We start from the raw sequence: 17,674 nt of genomic DNA on the forward strand, positions 1-17,674 counted from the left end.
AGCAATGAGAAAACTTAATTACCACCAGCCAAACACAGGACAGTGAAGACAACCAGGTAATGTACTGTCTGAGAGAAGAGAGCCACTGTGGCTTGCTGCTGCTGCCCGCCGGTCCACGGAGAAGCTGAGCTGCGTGTGACTGTATGAGAGCTACTTTTTTAAGTTAAAAATAAAATACTACCTGAAAATCCAATAATCTCAACACACTCATGAGATCTGTGAGCTTGTTCACTGTTCAGATAGAATAAGACAATGACAATAAACGTGGTGACACATGGGACATGCCTACTGTTGGGCTCCCTCTGTGGGCTCCCAGATCTCACCCCTAATTCAAAAGAAGGACGGAGGCAGGTGCTTCTGAACGCAATGCTAGATTTATTATAGTGTTTTTATCAACAGACTTTCGCCAGACAGGTCTGAGTGTGTTGGTACAGCAGGCACATTGGCTTCGAGGTTTGGCGTCTGGCAGTCCGCAGACCCGCACTTCAATCTCACAATGCTTCTGCTACTCTGTGGACTGTTTGGGCAGGACCTGCAGCCAGCCTCCCCTGGTACATGGCTGAATGTAAAGTTTGATTCGTTACGATTCAAATGTTCTGAGTGCACAGTGTCACCGGTCTGCAGCAGGCTTGGCTCCTCTTGCTTCTCCTCCTTGTCAGTCTGGTTTGGTAAACTAGAGACCTTGGTTTCTGTCCCCCCACTGCCCTCTGTGTCCCCTGTGTCTCTACTTTTGCAGAGTCTCCTTTGGTTAGTCTTAGGATCGCAACAAGCTCTTTGGAAAGACTCGGTGCTCCTGCTGTCAGACGGTGGTGGTGGCGGTTCTGTCCTGGGAAGATGCTCATCCGTGCTGTGTGTGCTGGTGTGACCCAGGTTTTCTTGGGCCTGAAAGTGCTGCACTGGGTGCAGAAAGAAATTCCTAGGCCGAGAACTCTGCATCCCTGGGGGCAGCATGTGCTGGGCAGGGTGCAGAAGGCCCTCGGCAGCTCGGTGTGAGGCCTTCAGAGGCGCCACCGCATTCTGAATCTGGACAAAGCCACCTGCAGTGGAGGCACACTTGTGGCATAAGGAGTCACCCATCTGCTGGCAGTGGATTTCTGGCAATCCGTACTTTAAGTGTGTGTAGGCATCTGGGCAGTTACATCTCGGGTTGAGAGAGAAGTGACACACAGTGTCCTGCTCCAGACAGGGCTGCAACAAGGCTGAGCCTGGCTCACTGTTGGGGCTTTTGGTGAGTTCGCTGCTGTAGGCTGCAGGCACAGGCATCCTTAAATTCTTTGCTTGGCCATTGAAAAATTCGGAGCAGGTGTGTGGCTCTTCATAAGTGGTCTTCTCTGAAGAAGTACAGCTGTGAGATGCCAGGGGCTGTAACTCGTAAAACTCATGTTCCAGTTGGGATTTCTGGCCCCTGGCATCTACACTGTAAGCACTGGCGGCGTGTGTTTTGCTTGGTCCCCTGTCCCCAGGCCTTGCAGACAAGGTGTGGGAAAAGGCACTGCACTGGAGCTTTGTAGGGAAAGGAATCTGGCCACAGGTGCCTTGCGGCCCCAGGCACCGACACAGGCACTGGAAGAAGAAGGTGGCGAAGGCCCAGCTCACGCACATGACCAGCATCATGAATGTGCCCAGCTGTGTGTAAGCCAGGACGGTGGAGGGCATCATCATGGCCCCCGCCACGAAGGTGGTCAGTGCAGCCATGGCGATCGCAGAGCCCATACGGCTCAGAGAGAAGATGACCTTGCCTTCTCGGTCGGGATCTGGAGCCAAGCGGTACGCCACCCCGTAGTGGACGGCAAAGTCTACAGACAGGCCGACTGCGACCGAGATGGTGACAGACTCCAGCACATTCAGCTCCCAGCCCAGCAGGACGAGGGACCCGACTGTGACAAATATGGTTCCAGCTATGGAGACGATGGCATACAGGCTTATGATGATATTCCACGTGGTCAGCAGCATCACACTGAAGGCAACGGCCACCGAGAGCCCCATGGCAATGAGGGTGCCATCGGAAAGGCTATCCTGCAGGTCGTAGAACTCCAGGTTGCTGACAAACCAGCCGCGGCTGAGGCCCTCGGGAGCCGAACTCAGCTCATGGGAAATCCACGAGTCCACCTCCTTGTAGAACTGCTGCATCTTCTCATAGGCCAGGGTGAAGAGGAAGGTGCTCTGGAACTCCAGCACCACAGCCCTGATGGTGTCGTTGATGTCGAACCTTGGCCCGGGGGTCTTGTTATTCAGGTGGTACCCTGTGCTCCTGTCCAGCTCCATGATGGCCTTCTTGATGCACAGCTCGAAAACCTCTTGTTTATAGGGAAAGCTGCAGTGGCTGCAGCAGGGATACAGGGCAGGTTCGTCACAGTCCTGGTTCTCCATCCACTGTTTGAAGGTCTCGATGAAACAGCTGGTGAAGTCCTGCTGCTCAGTCTGGTGGAAGAAGGTCTGGTTCCTCAGTTTCTGACAGAAGTGTAAAATCCAGGCCTGGGAGGCCGGGCTAGCAATGTTGAACGTGCTATCTAGTGTCAGCTCCCCTTTGCTCTTGGGGTTCAGAGGGTCGCCGCTGTCTTCTGGGGACACGCCCCAGATCACTGTGATGGGCATATGCAGCTCCTCTCCGTGGTGAACCCGCTCAAACATGAAAAGCTTCTTGAACTCGGCATCATAGCGCTCGAAAGGATGAGAGGATCTGAACACCTGGAACTCCGACAGCTCCAGCGACGGCAGTTTCATCTTTGGGTTTACGCACACGATGTAGGCCCCGCCCACAGTCAGGGCAAGGAACCAGATGAGCCAAAGGTAGCGAAACTTGATGACGATGCACGGCAGCACCTTTTCAAAGAAAATCCGAGATGCCTCTGAGACAGCAAAGAGCACCCTGCGGCACTTCTGGCAGAGCACTGCCCAGCAGCTCTTGTGGTAGGCTTGAGGCTGCGGCTTCCTGAAGCAGGTGAAGACATTGAGGAGGTAGCGCTCATGCAGAACAATGACAGCCGGGAGCCAGGTGACCATCAAGACGTAATTCACTAATATGGCGGTCCCCGCGTACACCCCGAAGCACCTGATTGCCGTGATGTTGCTGACGTAGTTAGCGTAGAAGGCGGCGGCGGTGGTAAAGCTGGTGACAAACATGGAGAGGGCCGCGTGCTGCAAGGTGACGCTCACTGCCTCTGACGTTTCCGCACGAGGCTTGTCGAACTTGGTGTAGTTCCAGACGTCGCACAGGACAAAAGCATCATCCGCGCCAATCCCGACCAGGATGATGAGCGCGGTGAGGTTCATAAAGGGGAAAAACTCGAAGTTAAAGACAACTCGGTAGAGGAAGTAGGAGACGATCAGTGAGCTGATAATGGCAAACATGGTCATGAGTGTGATGAACATGGACTTGGTGTAGACACACATGATGAGCAGGACGATGGCGATGGCAATGGCGGGGTACACGGTGTCCATGAGGAGGTAATCCTGGAACAAGCTGTGTTTGATTCCAAACTCGATCCCGGTGACGGTGGTGATGCCGTCTGAGGAGTTCCAGTTTTCAAAGTTGTCCAGGTAAATGTTCATCATGCTCTCCCCTTTCTCTGTCGGGGAGAAGAGCATGCTGTACTTTAAAGCTGGCACGGCGTAGTCAGCCGTCTTTGGGGTCATGAAGTCCTTGTCTACCAGGTAGTGGAGAATCTGGTACACGGCATTGTATTTGGTACACTTGCGCGGCACGTTGGTGCACTTGAGCTGGTCCTTCCTTCTGGCCGCCTTGTCCCAGCAGTCTGGCCCCAGGGTGCCGTTTTGGTAGTGCTTGGCGCAGGTCCGGAGCAGCTTCAGCGTGTGAGAGACATCTCGCTCGACAATCTTCTGACAGGATGATCTGTTATTCAGAATGGCGATGTAATTCCCCAGGGTCCAGCTCGGGCAGCAGGAGACGGCAGTGGTCCTCTGGCAGAGATCACTGAACTGGGGGTGGGATCTGATCTGTGGGGACAGACATGCAGAAGGACTGGAGTTTAAACAAGCTCTCCACCAGGCAGGTCCCTCCTGCCTCGGGGCACAAGGCAGGCCCAGAAGTTAAACAATCCTCCTTCACAGCATTAAGTCGGTGTGTACACAGGTGAGCACTCCCCCCACGATCTCATCTTACAGTTATTCACCATGCTGCTGGACTTTGAGCAGCAAACTCCTGCTTGGGAATGGCATACAGACGTACTGTCATGTCGACCAGTACTGAGTCTGGTTTAAGAAGAGAGATAAACGTAACACCCACTGAGTCTTTCCAGAGTCCCTGTGGAGGTGATAAAGTGGACAGTTTTGTAGTGTATGCCCTCAAGGGCAAGAAAACAACTGTCCAACTGCAGCTTTCCCTAAAATCCTGGTTCTCAGAACAAAAGTTTTGGTGATAAAAGTCATCACAAATCCCAACAGACACAGTTGAAAGCAAAGACGCTGGTCCTAAAGGTCCTACAGCTGGCTGGAATACACCCCCAAACTGCCCTGTACAGTCTGATTCCCAATGTGACAGTACAGACAGGCAGAGCTTCCTAGGAAATAGCAGTGGATTAGCACCCTTATAATAGTGGCTTGAGGGAGTTGCTGGTGCCTTTTGATTCCACATCGAGAGGACACAGCGATGGCTCCACCTTAGAGGGGACAGGCACTCACTAGACCCTGAGTCCACAGACCCCTTGATCTTAAAACGTGCCAGTTTCTAGAACTGTGAGAAAGAAATCGTCTTTGAAAATAAATAATCTAGACTAAGGTACTTTGTCAGTCTGAACAGAGTAGATAAAAATCTATTTGACAGATCAAAAAGTGAGTAGATTCTTGAATAATTTAGACTGTTTACTGAAATAAGGTGAGAAGGGTCACTTTTTTTTAAGATTAAAACATTTTCATTTCTATAAGTTGTGGATAGCCCTGAGGCTAATTATATTTGATGTTAATTCCGTTCTCCTATGAGGGGCTTCAAGTCAGCACTCAGGTGATTTCCTGTAAACCTGCTTCCCACCTTAATTTGTAAAATATAGGGGAGTTGATGATTGAGCTGATAAAGGGAGGTGGAGCAAAAGGTTGGGAGAGAGAAGAAGGAGAAAATGGGAGAGAGAGAAGACACAGAGGAGGAGGAGGAAGAAAAGCAGAGCAGAAGCACATGGTCTAGAGAAACCGCAAGTTCTAAGGGGTCTCATAGAGGTGGAAGATGGTAGTGTAGCAGTAGATCTGCCCAATCTAGGCGCACAGCATGTATTCATATTAACTGAGTTGTGTTTTCATTGTCGGGGCACATTTGGGTTGGAGATTTACCACAACAAATAAACACAAACAAACAAAAAAGTTTGCTATGGGCAGTGTCTCACAGAATGCTGTACCTGGGAAAAGCTTCTCTTCTCAAGGCTGGCCTTGTCACAGGGAACTATGACCACTGCTGGATTACGAAGCTGGTTCAGTTCCACTCTTAGATTAGATGAGCCACCTCCTCTTTCCTCAGGATTAGTCTAGGACTCAGCCCCTCTCCTGGGCCTGACCAGACTTGTGTTCGGGGGCACCAGAGCTAAGGCGGCCTGGTCTTACCACTTTCCCTCAACTTTATTTACCAAAGGTTGCTGTAGGGAACCACTCCAAAGTTCAGAAAGGGTGTGAAGAGGTTTTCTAACCCGATTTAAAACAGTTTGTATCAGGCTTAAACTAGGCTTTGTCAATTGTTCATTAAAGTATCTTTCCAAGGCAGTAGAGTTGGCTGGCATATCCAATGGTTTTAAAAGCTGACTTACCTAAGAACCGGGTTACATATCATTCCCTAAGGCCTGGGTAAACTGGAGCTAGGATGTGGGGAGAGGTATGGACGGTGCCAGGAGGCCGTGGGCTGGAACTGCACGTGGAGATTCATTAGCATGTTTGAGGTCTTCCTAGAGCTCTGTGAGTTCCAGGCCACCCTGTCTTAAGAAACCAAACCAAGACAGGGGAACAAAAAAATCCTCAAACAACAAAACCAAAAATCAAAGTCATTTGTTTGGGATAATTCTTAATGGGAAAAAAATAAGCCAGAGTAATTATCTAAATGCAAGAGAGTATGTTTTACTTTCACACACACACACAAAATCAATTTTAAAGTGTATTTCTGAAAACACATAATTCTTTTCTAAGACAGGATAATTCATATTTGTTTCCAAATTCGAAAATTCACATATCTTAACTTGAGAAAAATGAGTTAGTAAGTAATGGGGCCCTAAAACAGCATCTTCAGTATTTATGGAAGATGATAGTTTACCCCACAAAGGAACTGCAGGAGCCCAGCTAGAAGGACACATATGCAACTGCTGAAATGGCTGAGCAGAGCTAAGGGCAATATGGTTGCCAGCTACCAGTGGGACGGGGGTGTGGCACTGCACCCTTGCATAGCCCTTTTTTCTAGTAAGAGTAGGGCTTTTATATGTATATTTTACCAAAGATTAAAAAGTTGAGCATCATAAATACCAACTTAGTAGTTCACTGACCACTATAAAACAAAAACAAAACAAAACAAAAAACCAAAAAAAAAAAACAAATGCTAGTTTTCTCCAGGGGACAGTGGTGCAGTGGTGTTAGCTGATTACAACATTTGGAAAAGAACGCTTTTAAGGTCTCAAATGGGGAAGCAATAGCGTCACAGAGAAAGCTGTTATGATGGGTGTGCTCTAACTATCCCTTCCAGGACACCAGCATCCTGAAGGATGGACTGGAGCACTGGGGAGTGCTCACACATCCAGCGAGGCCCTACACTCCTGCCCGAGTACCTGCACACTGTGGGAAGACACTGTGGCCCTTGCCCTCAGTTTACCCTCCCGAGTGGCAGAGAAAGCAGACAAAGGTATGCAGTTATAACCGGACGAGCAGTGCACTGTGTGGACATATGGGGACCGACAGAGGAAGTGCCAAGTCTGAAAGTGTCTTATCACAGTGGCAATAACTAGTCTGTCATGACTGGTGAATACAGACTTCAATATTGTAGCCTGAGGCAGACTGGCAGCTAGGTATCTCTTCACGTAGGAGGCAGATGTAGTCTTATCATACTCTGGGAAAAGGGATCCCTTGAAATAATTCCAAAACCTTAAAAGTTCATAAAAATGAGATAGGGTTTCTAAAAGGCAGTCCCCCCCTCCAGGGAATACAGTCTTCTCTCTAATCCTAGCAGCTCACCATGGGAGTTGGGGGCTCATTCTGCTTATGTGGTCGTGACGTGTCTTTGCACAGTTCCCTAGTTAGATAGTAGCAGGGGTGGAATAGACTTAAAATAGGGGGCACAAAGAGAGGAGAGAGAGAAGAGAGAAACCAGAAGTGTTTAAATGATGCCTTAACTTTAAAAAGTACTGGCTAAGTTGGAGGTATTTTAAGAAGCCGAGAGAGGAAGAAGGAAGATTAAGCATCAACTAGTCGGTTCAGCTGACTCCTGGGTGCTCCTCTCCGCAGAGAGCTGAAGGGAGGGAGCTTCAAGGGGAGTAAAGACCAAGGCCCTGGAAGAAGCCTCAGAAAATATATAGGCCTCTGAGATGCTGGGGATTCCAGCAGTCCATGAAGGTTAATCTAGTAAGCCAGATTCTCAAAGAATTCCAAATCCCTTCTACGAGCTGAGTCCTCAAAGCTCCAACATCTGAAATGTACAGGGACTAGCACAGGTAAAGGGCTTCCAGTGAACAGTTCACAGAGACCCTTCCATCTATGAATGTCTGTCTGTCAGTGGGTCCTGCAGGACAGAAGCAAGGACTGTATGTTTTGGGTCTGTTTGCCAAATTCTCACTTTGTAAACATGCTCTTAAGAGCTGGGCTGGTGCTGGGTGGTGGTGGCGAATGCCTTTAATCCCAGCACTTGGGAGGCAGAGGCAGGTGGATTTCTGAGTTCGAAGCCAGCCTGGTCTACAAAGTGAGTTCCAGGACAGCCAGGGCTATACAGAGAAACCCTGTCTCGAAAAAACAAAAAACAAAAACCAACCAAACAAACAAAAAGAACTGGGCTGGTGAGATGGCTCAGTGGGTAAAGGTGCCCGTGGCCAACCTTGAGGACCTGAGTTCAATCCCCAGGACCCACATGGAAGGAGAGAACTGGCTCCTGCAAGTTGTCCTCTGGTCTCCACATGTGTGCTGTGGTATGTGTATCTAGGTGTGCATGCGTGAGCAGCAGAGGAGGCGGAGGGCTCTTTATTAAAGAAGTCAGTGTGTTTCTAAGGACGGGGAAACACAGGACTCTGATGCTGGGATCCCGACAGCATCCCGGCCTGCTGGGGCTTGCTCCACAGTGGAAAGCACCGGCCTCTCATTGGTCAGACAGCAGGGCAGAGGCAGACGTTCCATAACATGCCTTTATTGTGCTGAAGAGATTTCAGCTGTGTTTTACATACCCTGGAATTATCCACATCACACATTGACTTAATTGCAGGTAAATTCCACAGAGTCTCCCCTCCTGCCGAAGCAAACACTACTCTGGAGTATCCGTCACCTGGGAAGACGAAAAGAAAAATGTTGATAAGTTATTTATTTGACAAGAGTCAAATTATTTATTTGACAAGAGTTGGAACTCACAAACAATTCAAACAAGAAACTATGCAGACAATTTGTTAGCAGCAGGGAAATCTTTTCTTTGATAAGTTTTGGGAGAACGTGTGTGTGTGTGTGTGTGTGTGTGTGTGTGTGTGTGTATTAGTGTCACTTTAGCTCAAAGCCTGTACCTACTCAATGCATGATGACCTTGTAGTAAGAATCTAACAAACTTGTTTCTGATCACGTTATAATTAGGAAGAAAAGGTTGTAAGTTATCAGCAGAAAATTAACTGAAGGCATTTCTTCTTTCCTATAATTGCACAAGAAATACTAGAACAGTACACTAGAGAATATCAAAAAGGATCAGAAGGGTCATTTCTCTATCAGCTGACTACAGAGGTAACTGAATCAAAGCTCCCCAAGGGCTGTGCAGGCCTGGACCACAGGTGCGGTGCCCACGGTGACTGTCCTCGAAGCTACCCTTTTACCCCAGAGTCAGAGAGAGAACCTGAGTCTGGGTACCACCACACAGATGCTGTGGGAACAGGGAGGTGTGTGCCGTATGGGGGTGGGTCAACACAGATGCTGTGGGAACAGGGAGGTGTGTGCTGTATGGGGGGGGGGGTCTTTAGCTCAGACCTGGCTGTGACCAAATGCAGGCATATGCTAACGTCCCTGGGCCTACTTCCTCGTGTGTAAACCATGACAAGACCTATGTCAAATAATCCTGAGACTGGAACGGAGGCAGGTGCTCTATGACAAGGCTCATCTGGGTTACTTAAAAGGTTTAGAATATATCAAAGGAGTAGGTTAACTTTACTTTACCTAAAGTGCCTAATTTTGTTAGCAAATCAACTGGCAAATGTATGATAATCTTTATAAATGGCTTTATTCATGATCATTCACTTGTCCTTAGCAAACACTTATGTTCACCAAAGAACTACTGTTCTATGTAGACTGAGTTTGGACAGGAAATCAGCCCTGAGGAAGAATCACGTATGCCAGTCTCCTGGAGCCCACGAGGCTTTAGTCAAGCAAGAGTTTACTGCCCAGGAGATAGCTACCGGTGGGGACTATTGGAAACAAAACTAGACTTACATCCTGAGTTTGCTATTGTTCTTACTAAGACATTAACACAAGCTGATTAAGCAATGTATAATAATAATACTTTGAGAGGAAAAACAAAAACAACCAGCCTAAATGTAGAAATAATCAGAATTCAGTTTTTATAATCTGTGATTTAAGAGGCAGAGAATGTTTGACCTGGAGCTGCTGAGAATGGGTACAAAATCAGATCTCCTTCCTCCCCTCTCACTTGAGATGTCAGATCTAAGAGGGTTCTCTGCTGTCTAATGAGGCAGGGGCTATGAATGAATGAAGTTTTCAACACGGTGAAACCAGAAGACTGTTACTATAAATATTTGCTCAGTTGAAACTACTTCCCTCAATCCTCATTCCTAGGCACTCTGCCCACTGAACAGCCATTGCCATCGGCAGCTCCTCACCGCCTCCTGCATATCCCTCCTGGGCAGCTGGCGGGAACAAGCCAGCTTTAAGCATAACTACATTTCTCTAGTTAGTTGGATGGCAACATTTAGAGACCTGTGGTTCCACATGGTAATCTTCAGCCTTGTAATGCCTAGGGCTCAATCCCATGATGCCCCATTCTGCCGTGGATAGGCAGCTGCAGCTCCTTCAGCTATAACTGGTACAATCCTCAGTACCACACCCACTCGTCCCCTGCAGCCTGGCTGATCACTCAAGCTTGGGTCTCTCTGTTTCCACTGTTAAGTGAGGGAACAGGGTTCCTTTCTGACCTGGGCCACTTTGCCCCTTATGGTCCCTTGTTTCTGGGGGGGGGGGGGTCACCATATTGATAGGGAACTTGGTGCAGACATCTTCGGCCTCAGTCTCCCCAGTAGCTGGGTCTTCAGGCATGCGCCGCTACATCCAGCGTGCGGACAGTTCTTACTATGTTCACTTTCATTTAAAAAAGGCTATAAAGCCTTTTTGCTGACAGATTACTTATATTCCACTAAGAATTCGTACTTGTTATTTGATCCAGAAACATACAGGAAAAGGGATTTGACATATGACTTGAAGGCTCAGACAATGTAGGAAATTTTATTAACTGCTGCCTTCAATTTGAACAGCACCCTTCCCTTCCATCTTTATCCCAGGTGAACTCATAACCTTAGCCGGCATCTCTAGCTACAGAACCAGAGAAACTGCTGGGCAGGCTGCAGTCCTAGACTTGGACCCATTGCACCTTGACCCAAGGAAGCTGCTCCAACCACTCACTTGGAACATCGCAGAAGAAGCTGTCTTTCTGGAAGTTCCAGTCTACTTCCCTTCTCTCTCTCTCATGATGATCATCTGACCACCTGTCATCCCGGTGGCTGAAAGAGAAAAAGTTCGAGCTATTACAAGGAGATGGGCAGATTCTTACAGTACAACCCCAAAGCTCCAACCTGCTTAGCATCTGATGCTGAGCTGAAAGGATTCACGTGAGCAACATTAATTTTTCCGTGTGTAAGGGAGAAAAGTGCCAGCAAGACATTTCAGTGACAACTGGGTGGCAACTGAGCCCCGTGTTTTAATTTTCTCTAAGTAGTATTTTATCTAAAAGTCACTTAAAGTAAATGATTACCTTCTGGCTTGCTCCTCTGCATACTTATAAGGATAGTTGGCCAATGTTGCTTTGTAACCTGTGTTTCGCATCATGTTATTCCACGTGACCAGCCTCTGTCCTATCGTGGTCCCTCTTGGCTCAAAACCCTAAGACAAGATATTATGTGTTCCCATTAGTGTATTTCATTACCCACTAAATACAGTTTTGTTAACAACTTAGGACAGCAAGAACAATGTGATGTAGAGTTTTCAACAGGAAACATGGGCATTCTCCATGAGTGCTGAGGAGACTTGTGGTAATGCAAGGCCTTGTGGGACAGTCACATGGTTCTCTAGTTACACGTCTCGGGAAGTGGGGAAGTGAATTAGAAACTTACCTGTGTCCAAGCGTTTAGTAAGTGCATAATTCTAACCTGCAGGCACCTGATCAAACTCAAGTGTGTTATGCACTGTGACAGCGTTTTACAGAGACTGTCATTCTTGATCATGTTTACCTCACTATTCCACCCCAGAGGAACATTTACTGGTCAGGTCCTGTTACCTGTTACGCAGAAATGCCTTTAACTTCTCGGGGGTAGGGAGAAATACACAGTATTAAAGTCTTTATAAAAATACTTTCCGAGTATGTACATTCTTCAACATTGCCTCTTGATTAAACAGGGGGACGGAAAAGTTGGATGTCCCACTTTTTGCATGAGCTTGAGTTGAGGGTGAACAAGTACCTTGACCTTACTTAAGGGCACAGATAACACATCTTTACGTGCAGAATGAGAGCTATATGCTTACTGGTGGCTGCAGTAAGTTTTGAAAGAAATGGGGAGCTGAGTGTGGTGGCTCATATCTCACAGGGCTGAGGCAGGAGGATGACAAGTTCAAGGAGCTTTGGTGTAAGACTATCTCAGACATGCAGAAGGAAAGAGCTGCTGATGTACACACCATGCATTTAAGTACTTAATTCGGGGAGATGGTTTCGGGCGTCACCCCGGTCGGGTCCTCCTTACCAGCAGCGGGTCCGAGAAGTCAGGGAGCTCCGGCACTAGGACCCCCACCAGGGCACAGACCACGATGAGCAGCGTGCACATGCCCAGGACCACCACAGGCCAGTCAGCCAGCAGGGCTGCGTAACTACAGGGCACAAAACGAGCACAGAGAGGATGTCTGAGAAGCAGCATGGAGGGAAGGCTACCCGCTAGCAGGGTTAGAGCCCCATATGTTAGAGCAGCACAGGTATTTACCAATACAATTAGAAGTATTTATACACATCGATGCAGGAAGTGTCAAGATCATGCTCTTTTCATTTTTCTGATAAAGTAGCAGTGGTCAGATAAAACAGCAGTTCTTTTAAAAGAAAAAAAAGTCTCTAAACAGGTTCGTGTAGTGAAATCTAAAAAACAACCAAAAGCAGACACTTCCCAGAGCCATTTTCTTTCCTCCTAAAAAGAAGCTAATAAAGACTATCAGCAGACCGAGTTCACGAGGACAGGGTGTTTAATCAGTGGGGCATCGGTACCTAGAACAGTACTTTGTAGGAGGGGCCCAATTAATTTTTATTGACAGTGGCACAGTGCTGCCTGCGTCTCCAGCCACCTCAGGCTGGTTCGAGTCTCTTCCTCCATTACCAACTCTCTCACTGGCTTTCTTCACACATAGCCTCTGACTGTGGGAGCTACTTCCAGCCCCTCTTGCACTATGCTCTGCCCTCTCACTCCCAGGTATGTTCACAGGTATGGACATAGTGTTTGCCGGGACCCAGTGAAACAACCTTTCTAAGCATCCAAGTGTTTGTGGAAGATTCTAGTTGCTCCAGTCTTTATTTGAAGAAGGAAACCCCAATCCAGTGTGTGACCATTACTCTCAACAGGGCCATCTCTCTGGGCTACTGTGATGGCTAGTTCTGGGTCATGGGAAAGATATGTCATAAGTATGCGTTTATGAAGAATTTCTGTGAGAACATGCCAGTCATTACAGCTAAAGCTGGGGTCTCTAAATGCTTGGAAATACTGCTATATAGCTTTTCCAATCTCCAAGCAGAGAGCACTAGTTTTGAAGTTCCACAGAACTGACCCAATGGGGATTTTTTTATTTCAAATTACCACTCTACTAAAGGAATTAAGGCACAACATGGTTGTGCCTCAAGGATCTTGCCTGGCATTTCCCACTGCTGTCCTATTAGAGTACCTTTACATAAACAAGTACATGAGTTAGAGTTTGTACTTTTTGTAGTATCAGTGGCTCATGTGCCTTGCACAAACCATCTTAGGCTTAAACCTCACAGTGGTGAAGTTTAGGCACTGACAGGCCAAGGAATTAGTTAGATCTTAAAGCCTTAGGTAATGTGGTTCTAGACTCTGGCTTTTAAGATTGTGTTTCCTTCTGTCTCTTCCAAAACAAGTGAAACTAAAGACATGAGGAAGATGTAAACTTGACAAATTCTGCTTCATCAAATTCACACTTCAATATCTCTAGGGTTGAAGACACAGCCCAGCTGTCAAGGGCTACTCACAACTAAACGACAAGAGTTCTGTCCCCAGAGCCCACAGTTATCTCTCCAGCTACCTTTGCCAAACCTCAGTCCAAGCACTTGGGAGACAGATGTAGGTGGATTTCTGTGAGTTCAAGACCAGCCTAGTCTACACAGCGGTTTTATATCAGCCTCGGCTGTTAGCCAGGACTACACAGTAAGACCTTGTCTCAAAAAGAAAAGAAAATTCTAGTCCCACTAGTAGTAATTTCTCTCTGCAAAACCACAGAGATGCAAGGACACTAGAGTGAACATTATTTGCTTTATTGCAAATTCAGGATTTCAGACTTTGCAACAGAACAGTTTGTCGAAACTGTTCTAGCAGTTTGTCAGCAAGGTGGAATTGCCTTTAAGGATAGCTGTGGATACAATGGGAACACATGACCCCAGTGTGCTGCCTGTGGCTGTACAAATGTCCTTCCTGAGTGGTCACATCACAGTGCAAACATCCTTCTACTTTCTTCCCTAGTCCACTAAACACAGACTTGAGAAGTCAGTGGTTTTGAAGCAATGATGCCCTTTGTCTCAGCAGCCCTCTGAGACATCTTGCTCCTCACACCACACTTTAAAGAGAACACTTTTCAGGAGACTTTTAGAATATCAGCCCCAAGAAACAGGAATGGCTCCAGGCCTAAGTGCTTATTCATCATACTCTAAAGGGATCCATCGCTATCTTTCCTTCTTACAAAATGTTATCAATGGAGGGCAATGGCCTCACATTGCTTAATTTCCAACTGTGGCTTAATTTATCCATAGGATGAATGACCTTTTGCTTTGTGTCCTTAAGAAACATACACAGAAACCTTAAAAACCTCTTTCAGTAATTGCTTTCCTTTCCTTTGAAAACACATGGTTTTGATTTCACAGTTCTGCCACATGTTGCACACGTGCACCAGGGACATGTGGAAGGTTTATGGTTCATTCTTTGGCACATTCCTTACACACGTTTAACTTCACTGTATCACAATTCCTTCCGCACACAGCAGATGTTTCCCACCCTGGCCTCTCCTAGAGACAACTGTTCTGCATTGCCATCGTGAGTGTGCTGAGCACTGAGGGGGATGTACAGCCCTTTAGACAAGTGCTTCTCCTAAACACCACAAGCTGCTGACAGTGCCTCTGCCACCTGTGCCGTCTAGGCCCGGCTATGGGCACGACAGAGAAAATAAATGTTTTATGTATGATATGAAGTCCAGACAATGGTTATAATATCATGATTAAAAAAACCTATAAAACTGAGAGGGGTAAAGAAAATTTAAAATGACTTATAAAACCCACACAGACACACCTATAACATTTCACTTCTGACAGTAAAATATGTTCATGTTATTTCCTTTGCAAAGTGAACCGCATGTGCATTAGAGCAATTTTTAAAAGGTCTGGTCCTTTACCAGAAACCAGCCTGCACATCAGGTAGCACTTACCTTGTGCTCACCTGCTCTAATCTGTTTCTATAGGAACACAGCACAACTGGGAGTCAGTCCTTTTCTGTACCACTTGGGTTAGACAGGAAGTGTCCTGGGCAATGGCTGGGGTGGGGGCTCTCCCTGAGGGGAGGGCTTGCAGTTCTATTCTGGCCACCACTGTATAAAGTTCCTGGCATCCTTCAGCTGGCTGTCTCAAATCCTTTTAGAAAGAGGGTGTCTTAAATGCGCCCATGCACCATGACTGAATGCAGGGCGGCCCCTGGCTGAGGATGCTACTGCTGTGCTAGACTGGCATCCAATAGGAAGCCCCTGATTATACTTACAGAGGCTCAACTTGATTGCTCAGCTTACTCTGGAAATAACTATTGAGAATCTTACACAACCCCCTCCTTATGCAGAGATATCATCACATAAGGGGTCGCTTTGAATTGACCACTCAATCTCCATAGTGAATTATTTGCTCCTCATCTGGCTTACCCTTTGTGGCCTCTCCAGAAACTTCTCTTTCCACAAACTTCCCTGAAGGGTGTGACGGGACTGGGGCCCTCTCCTGACCAGCCCTACACCTCAGTCCCTAGGAGCCGTTTCTCTCCTGACTTTTGGGCCCAAATCAACTAACTGGTCTTTGTTTCCAACCCTTTCTGATCTGAGCGAACAGTTTGCTCTTCTCTAAGGAATCCTTCCTCCCTTAGCCTAAAGCTACCCCTGCCCCTGCCCCTCCTCCCCATAATCCTTTCAATTTGTCTTGTCCCTTAAGGACAGTCATTTTAAAATGTTTGTTTCTGGTGGCGTCAGTTGTCAATCTAATGGGAAGAACAACTCGGATTCAAAAAAATTCACACACAAAAATAGGACAAACAACTCCTTTGTGTGAGTTATCAATTCATCTCTAACAGTAAACCAAATAGTGAGGACACAAGGCATTGTGGGAATGCAAAGATTGGCTCAAGGAATTTACAACTAAGTGTAGACACTAAATGGGGTACAAATAACCCCCAAAGGCAGGCAAAGGATGGTTAAAGAACAGAAGCAAAGATTTTCCAGTGAGAAACAGAAGATCACTTCCAGGTGAGGTGGGATTGGAGAATCAGGAAAGCTGTTCTGAGTAAGTTGTATTAATAGGTTGATATTCTTAAAGAAGCTATTAAGAGTTTTTAAAAACCAATTTGGTAGCAGAGGAAAACCCAAATCTTTTCAAAATGTTAAACCTTTAGTTAGCTGAGAAAATCACTATTTCTAGATAAGTGAAATTCTTTTTGTTAATATGACATGTTTGTTTGTATATCTTTCCCCATGTTCCTGTTTCTCTCTCTTGCAGGAAGGGGTAAGAGTGGAAGAACTAGGTCAAGTATGGAAGAACTAGGTCATTTATGTACAGCATAACAGAATATGATTAAGCCTGAAAAGGAAGAAACTTATGACACGTGCTGGAATTTGAATGTTATGCTAAATAGTCAGTCATGGTGGACAAGAGTTGGTGAATCTTCTCAAATGAGCTACCTAGAGTCAGTCATGGTGGACAAGAGTTGGTGAATCTTCTCAAATGAGCTACCTAGAGTTGTCAAATTAAAGAGACAACACAGTACAATCATGGTTGCCAAGACTGTGGCAAAAGAAAATGAGGATAGAGTTCCTGTCTAGCATTTCCGTTTTATAAGATGAAAATATGAACACACACATATATAAAATATCATAAAGTTGTGCTCTTCAAAATCGTTGAAACTCGGGCTAGGGAAATGGCTCAGTGGATAAAGTGCTTGCTATACACGGAGCTTGGAACCTTGGCAGCCAGTAAAGCCAGGTACTGGGGACTGAGACAGGACCCTGGCAACTGCTTCCTGCCTGAAACCACGAGCTCTATGGTCAGTGAGAGGCCCTGTCTCAAAAACTAAAGATGACATTAACAGGGGCTCTCCAGCCTCTGTATGATGCCACACACAGAAGAAAGCCCAGAGTGAAAATGCAGGTGCTCTTGGCTCATGACTGACTGACTGACATGTGCTGGGCCCTGATGCCAGTTCCTATAATACAGGCACAAAAGAAAGCTAAAATGTAATTTATAGATTGTATCTTGCCGAAGTCTTCGGTATTATTTCAAACAGGAGAGTTTGCTAATGAGAATTTTACTTTAGACAGTGAGTGCTCCCCTTGGGAGGCAGAGTGTTACTCTAAACCAGTGATTCTCAACCTTCCTAATTCTGTGACCCTTTAATTCAGTTCCTCACATTATGGTGACCCTCAACCATAAGATTATTTTGTTGCAATTTCCTAACTGTAAATTTGGTACTGTTGTGAGTCATAATGTAAATTCTGATACACAAGGTTCTGCTGTGACTCCTGTGTAAGGGATATTTGACCCCTAGAGGGGTTACAACCCACAGTTGAGAGCTGCCCATCTAGACAGTGAGTATTCTCCTTGGGAGGGTTGCATTATTTTCTACTTGAGTTTCTCTGGCAGCTGAATCTTACAGGTCACTTCAAGTTTCTTAAATGTGATAGCACTGTACCTAGATCCACACTGTATAGGGGGATGAGACCGTGTACTTAGAACCACACTGTATAGGGGGATGAGACCGTGTACTTAGAACCACACTGTATAGGGGGATGA

At 46.5% G+C, this 17,674-nt stretch overlaps 1 protein-coding gene across 4 annotated transcripts in view; it reads right to left on the minus strand.

Moving 5' to 3' along the window:
• Window positions 1–353: 353 nt before the first annotated feature.
• The window catches only part of Disp1 (dispatched RND transporter family member 1), a 138,123-nt gene continuing 120,802 nt past the window's right edge, over window positions 354–17,674 (minus strand). For 2 of the 4 annotated variants that reach the window (XM_029538946.1, XM_029538947.1), the window contains 5 exons: window positions 12,120–12,243; window positions 11,138–11,265; window positions 10,789–10,886; window positions 8,349–8,446; window positions 354–3,957 (listed from right to left, as the gene is read on the minus strand). In XM_029538946.1, the coding sequence (XP_029394806.1) occupies window positions 379–3,957; window positions 8,349–8,446; window positions 10,789–10,886; window positions 11,138–11,265; window positions 12,120–12,243 (4,027 nt within the window). In that variant the 3' untranslated portion in view covers window positions 354–378. The remainder of the gene's footprint in view (window positions 3,958–8,348; window positions 8,447–10,788; window positions 10,887–11,137; window positions 11,266–12,119; window positions 12,244–17,674) is intronic. The other 2 variants (XM_021198397.1, XM_021198398.2) reach the window with 1 other exon arrangement.

The sequence above is a fragment of the Mus pahari genome, chromosome 5, assembly GCF_900095145.1.
Source record: "Mus pahari chromosome 5, PAHARI_EIJ_v1.1, whole genome shotgun sequence".
In the NCBI taxonomy this organism is placed as follows: Eukaryota; Metazoa; Chordata; class Mammalia; order Rodentia; family Muridae; genus Mus; species Mus pahari.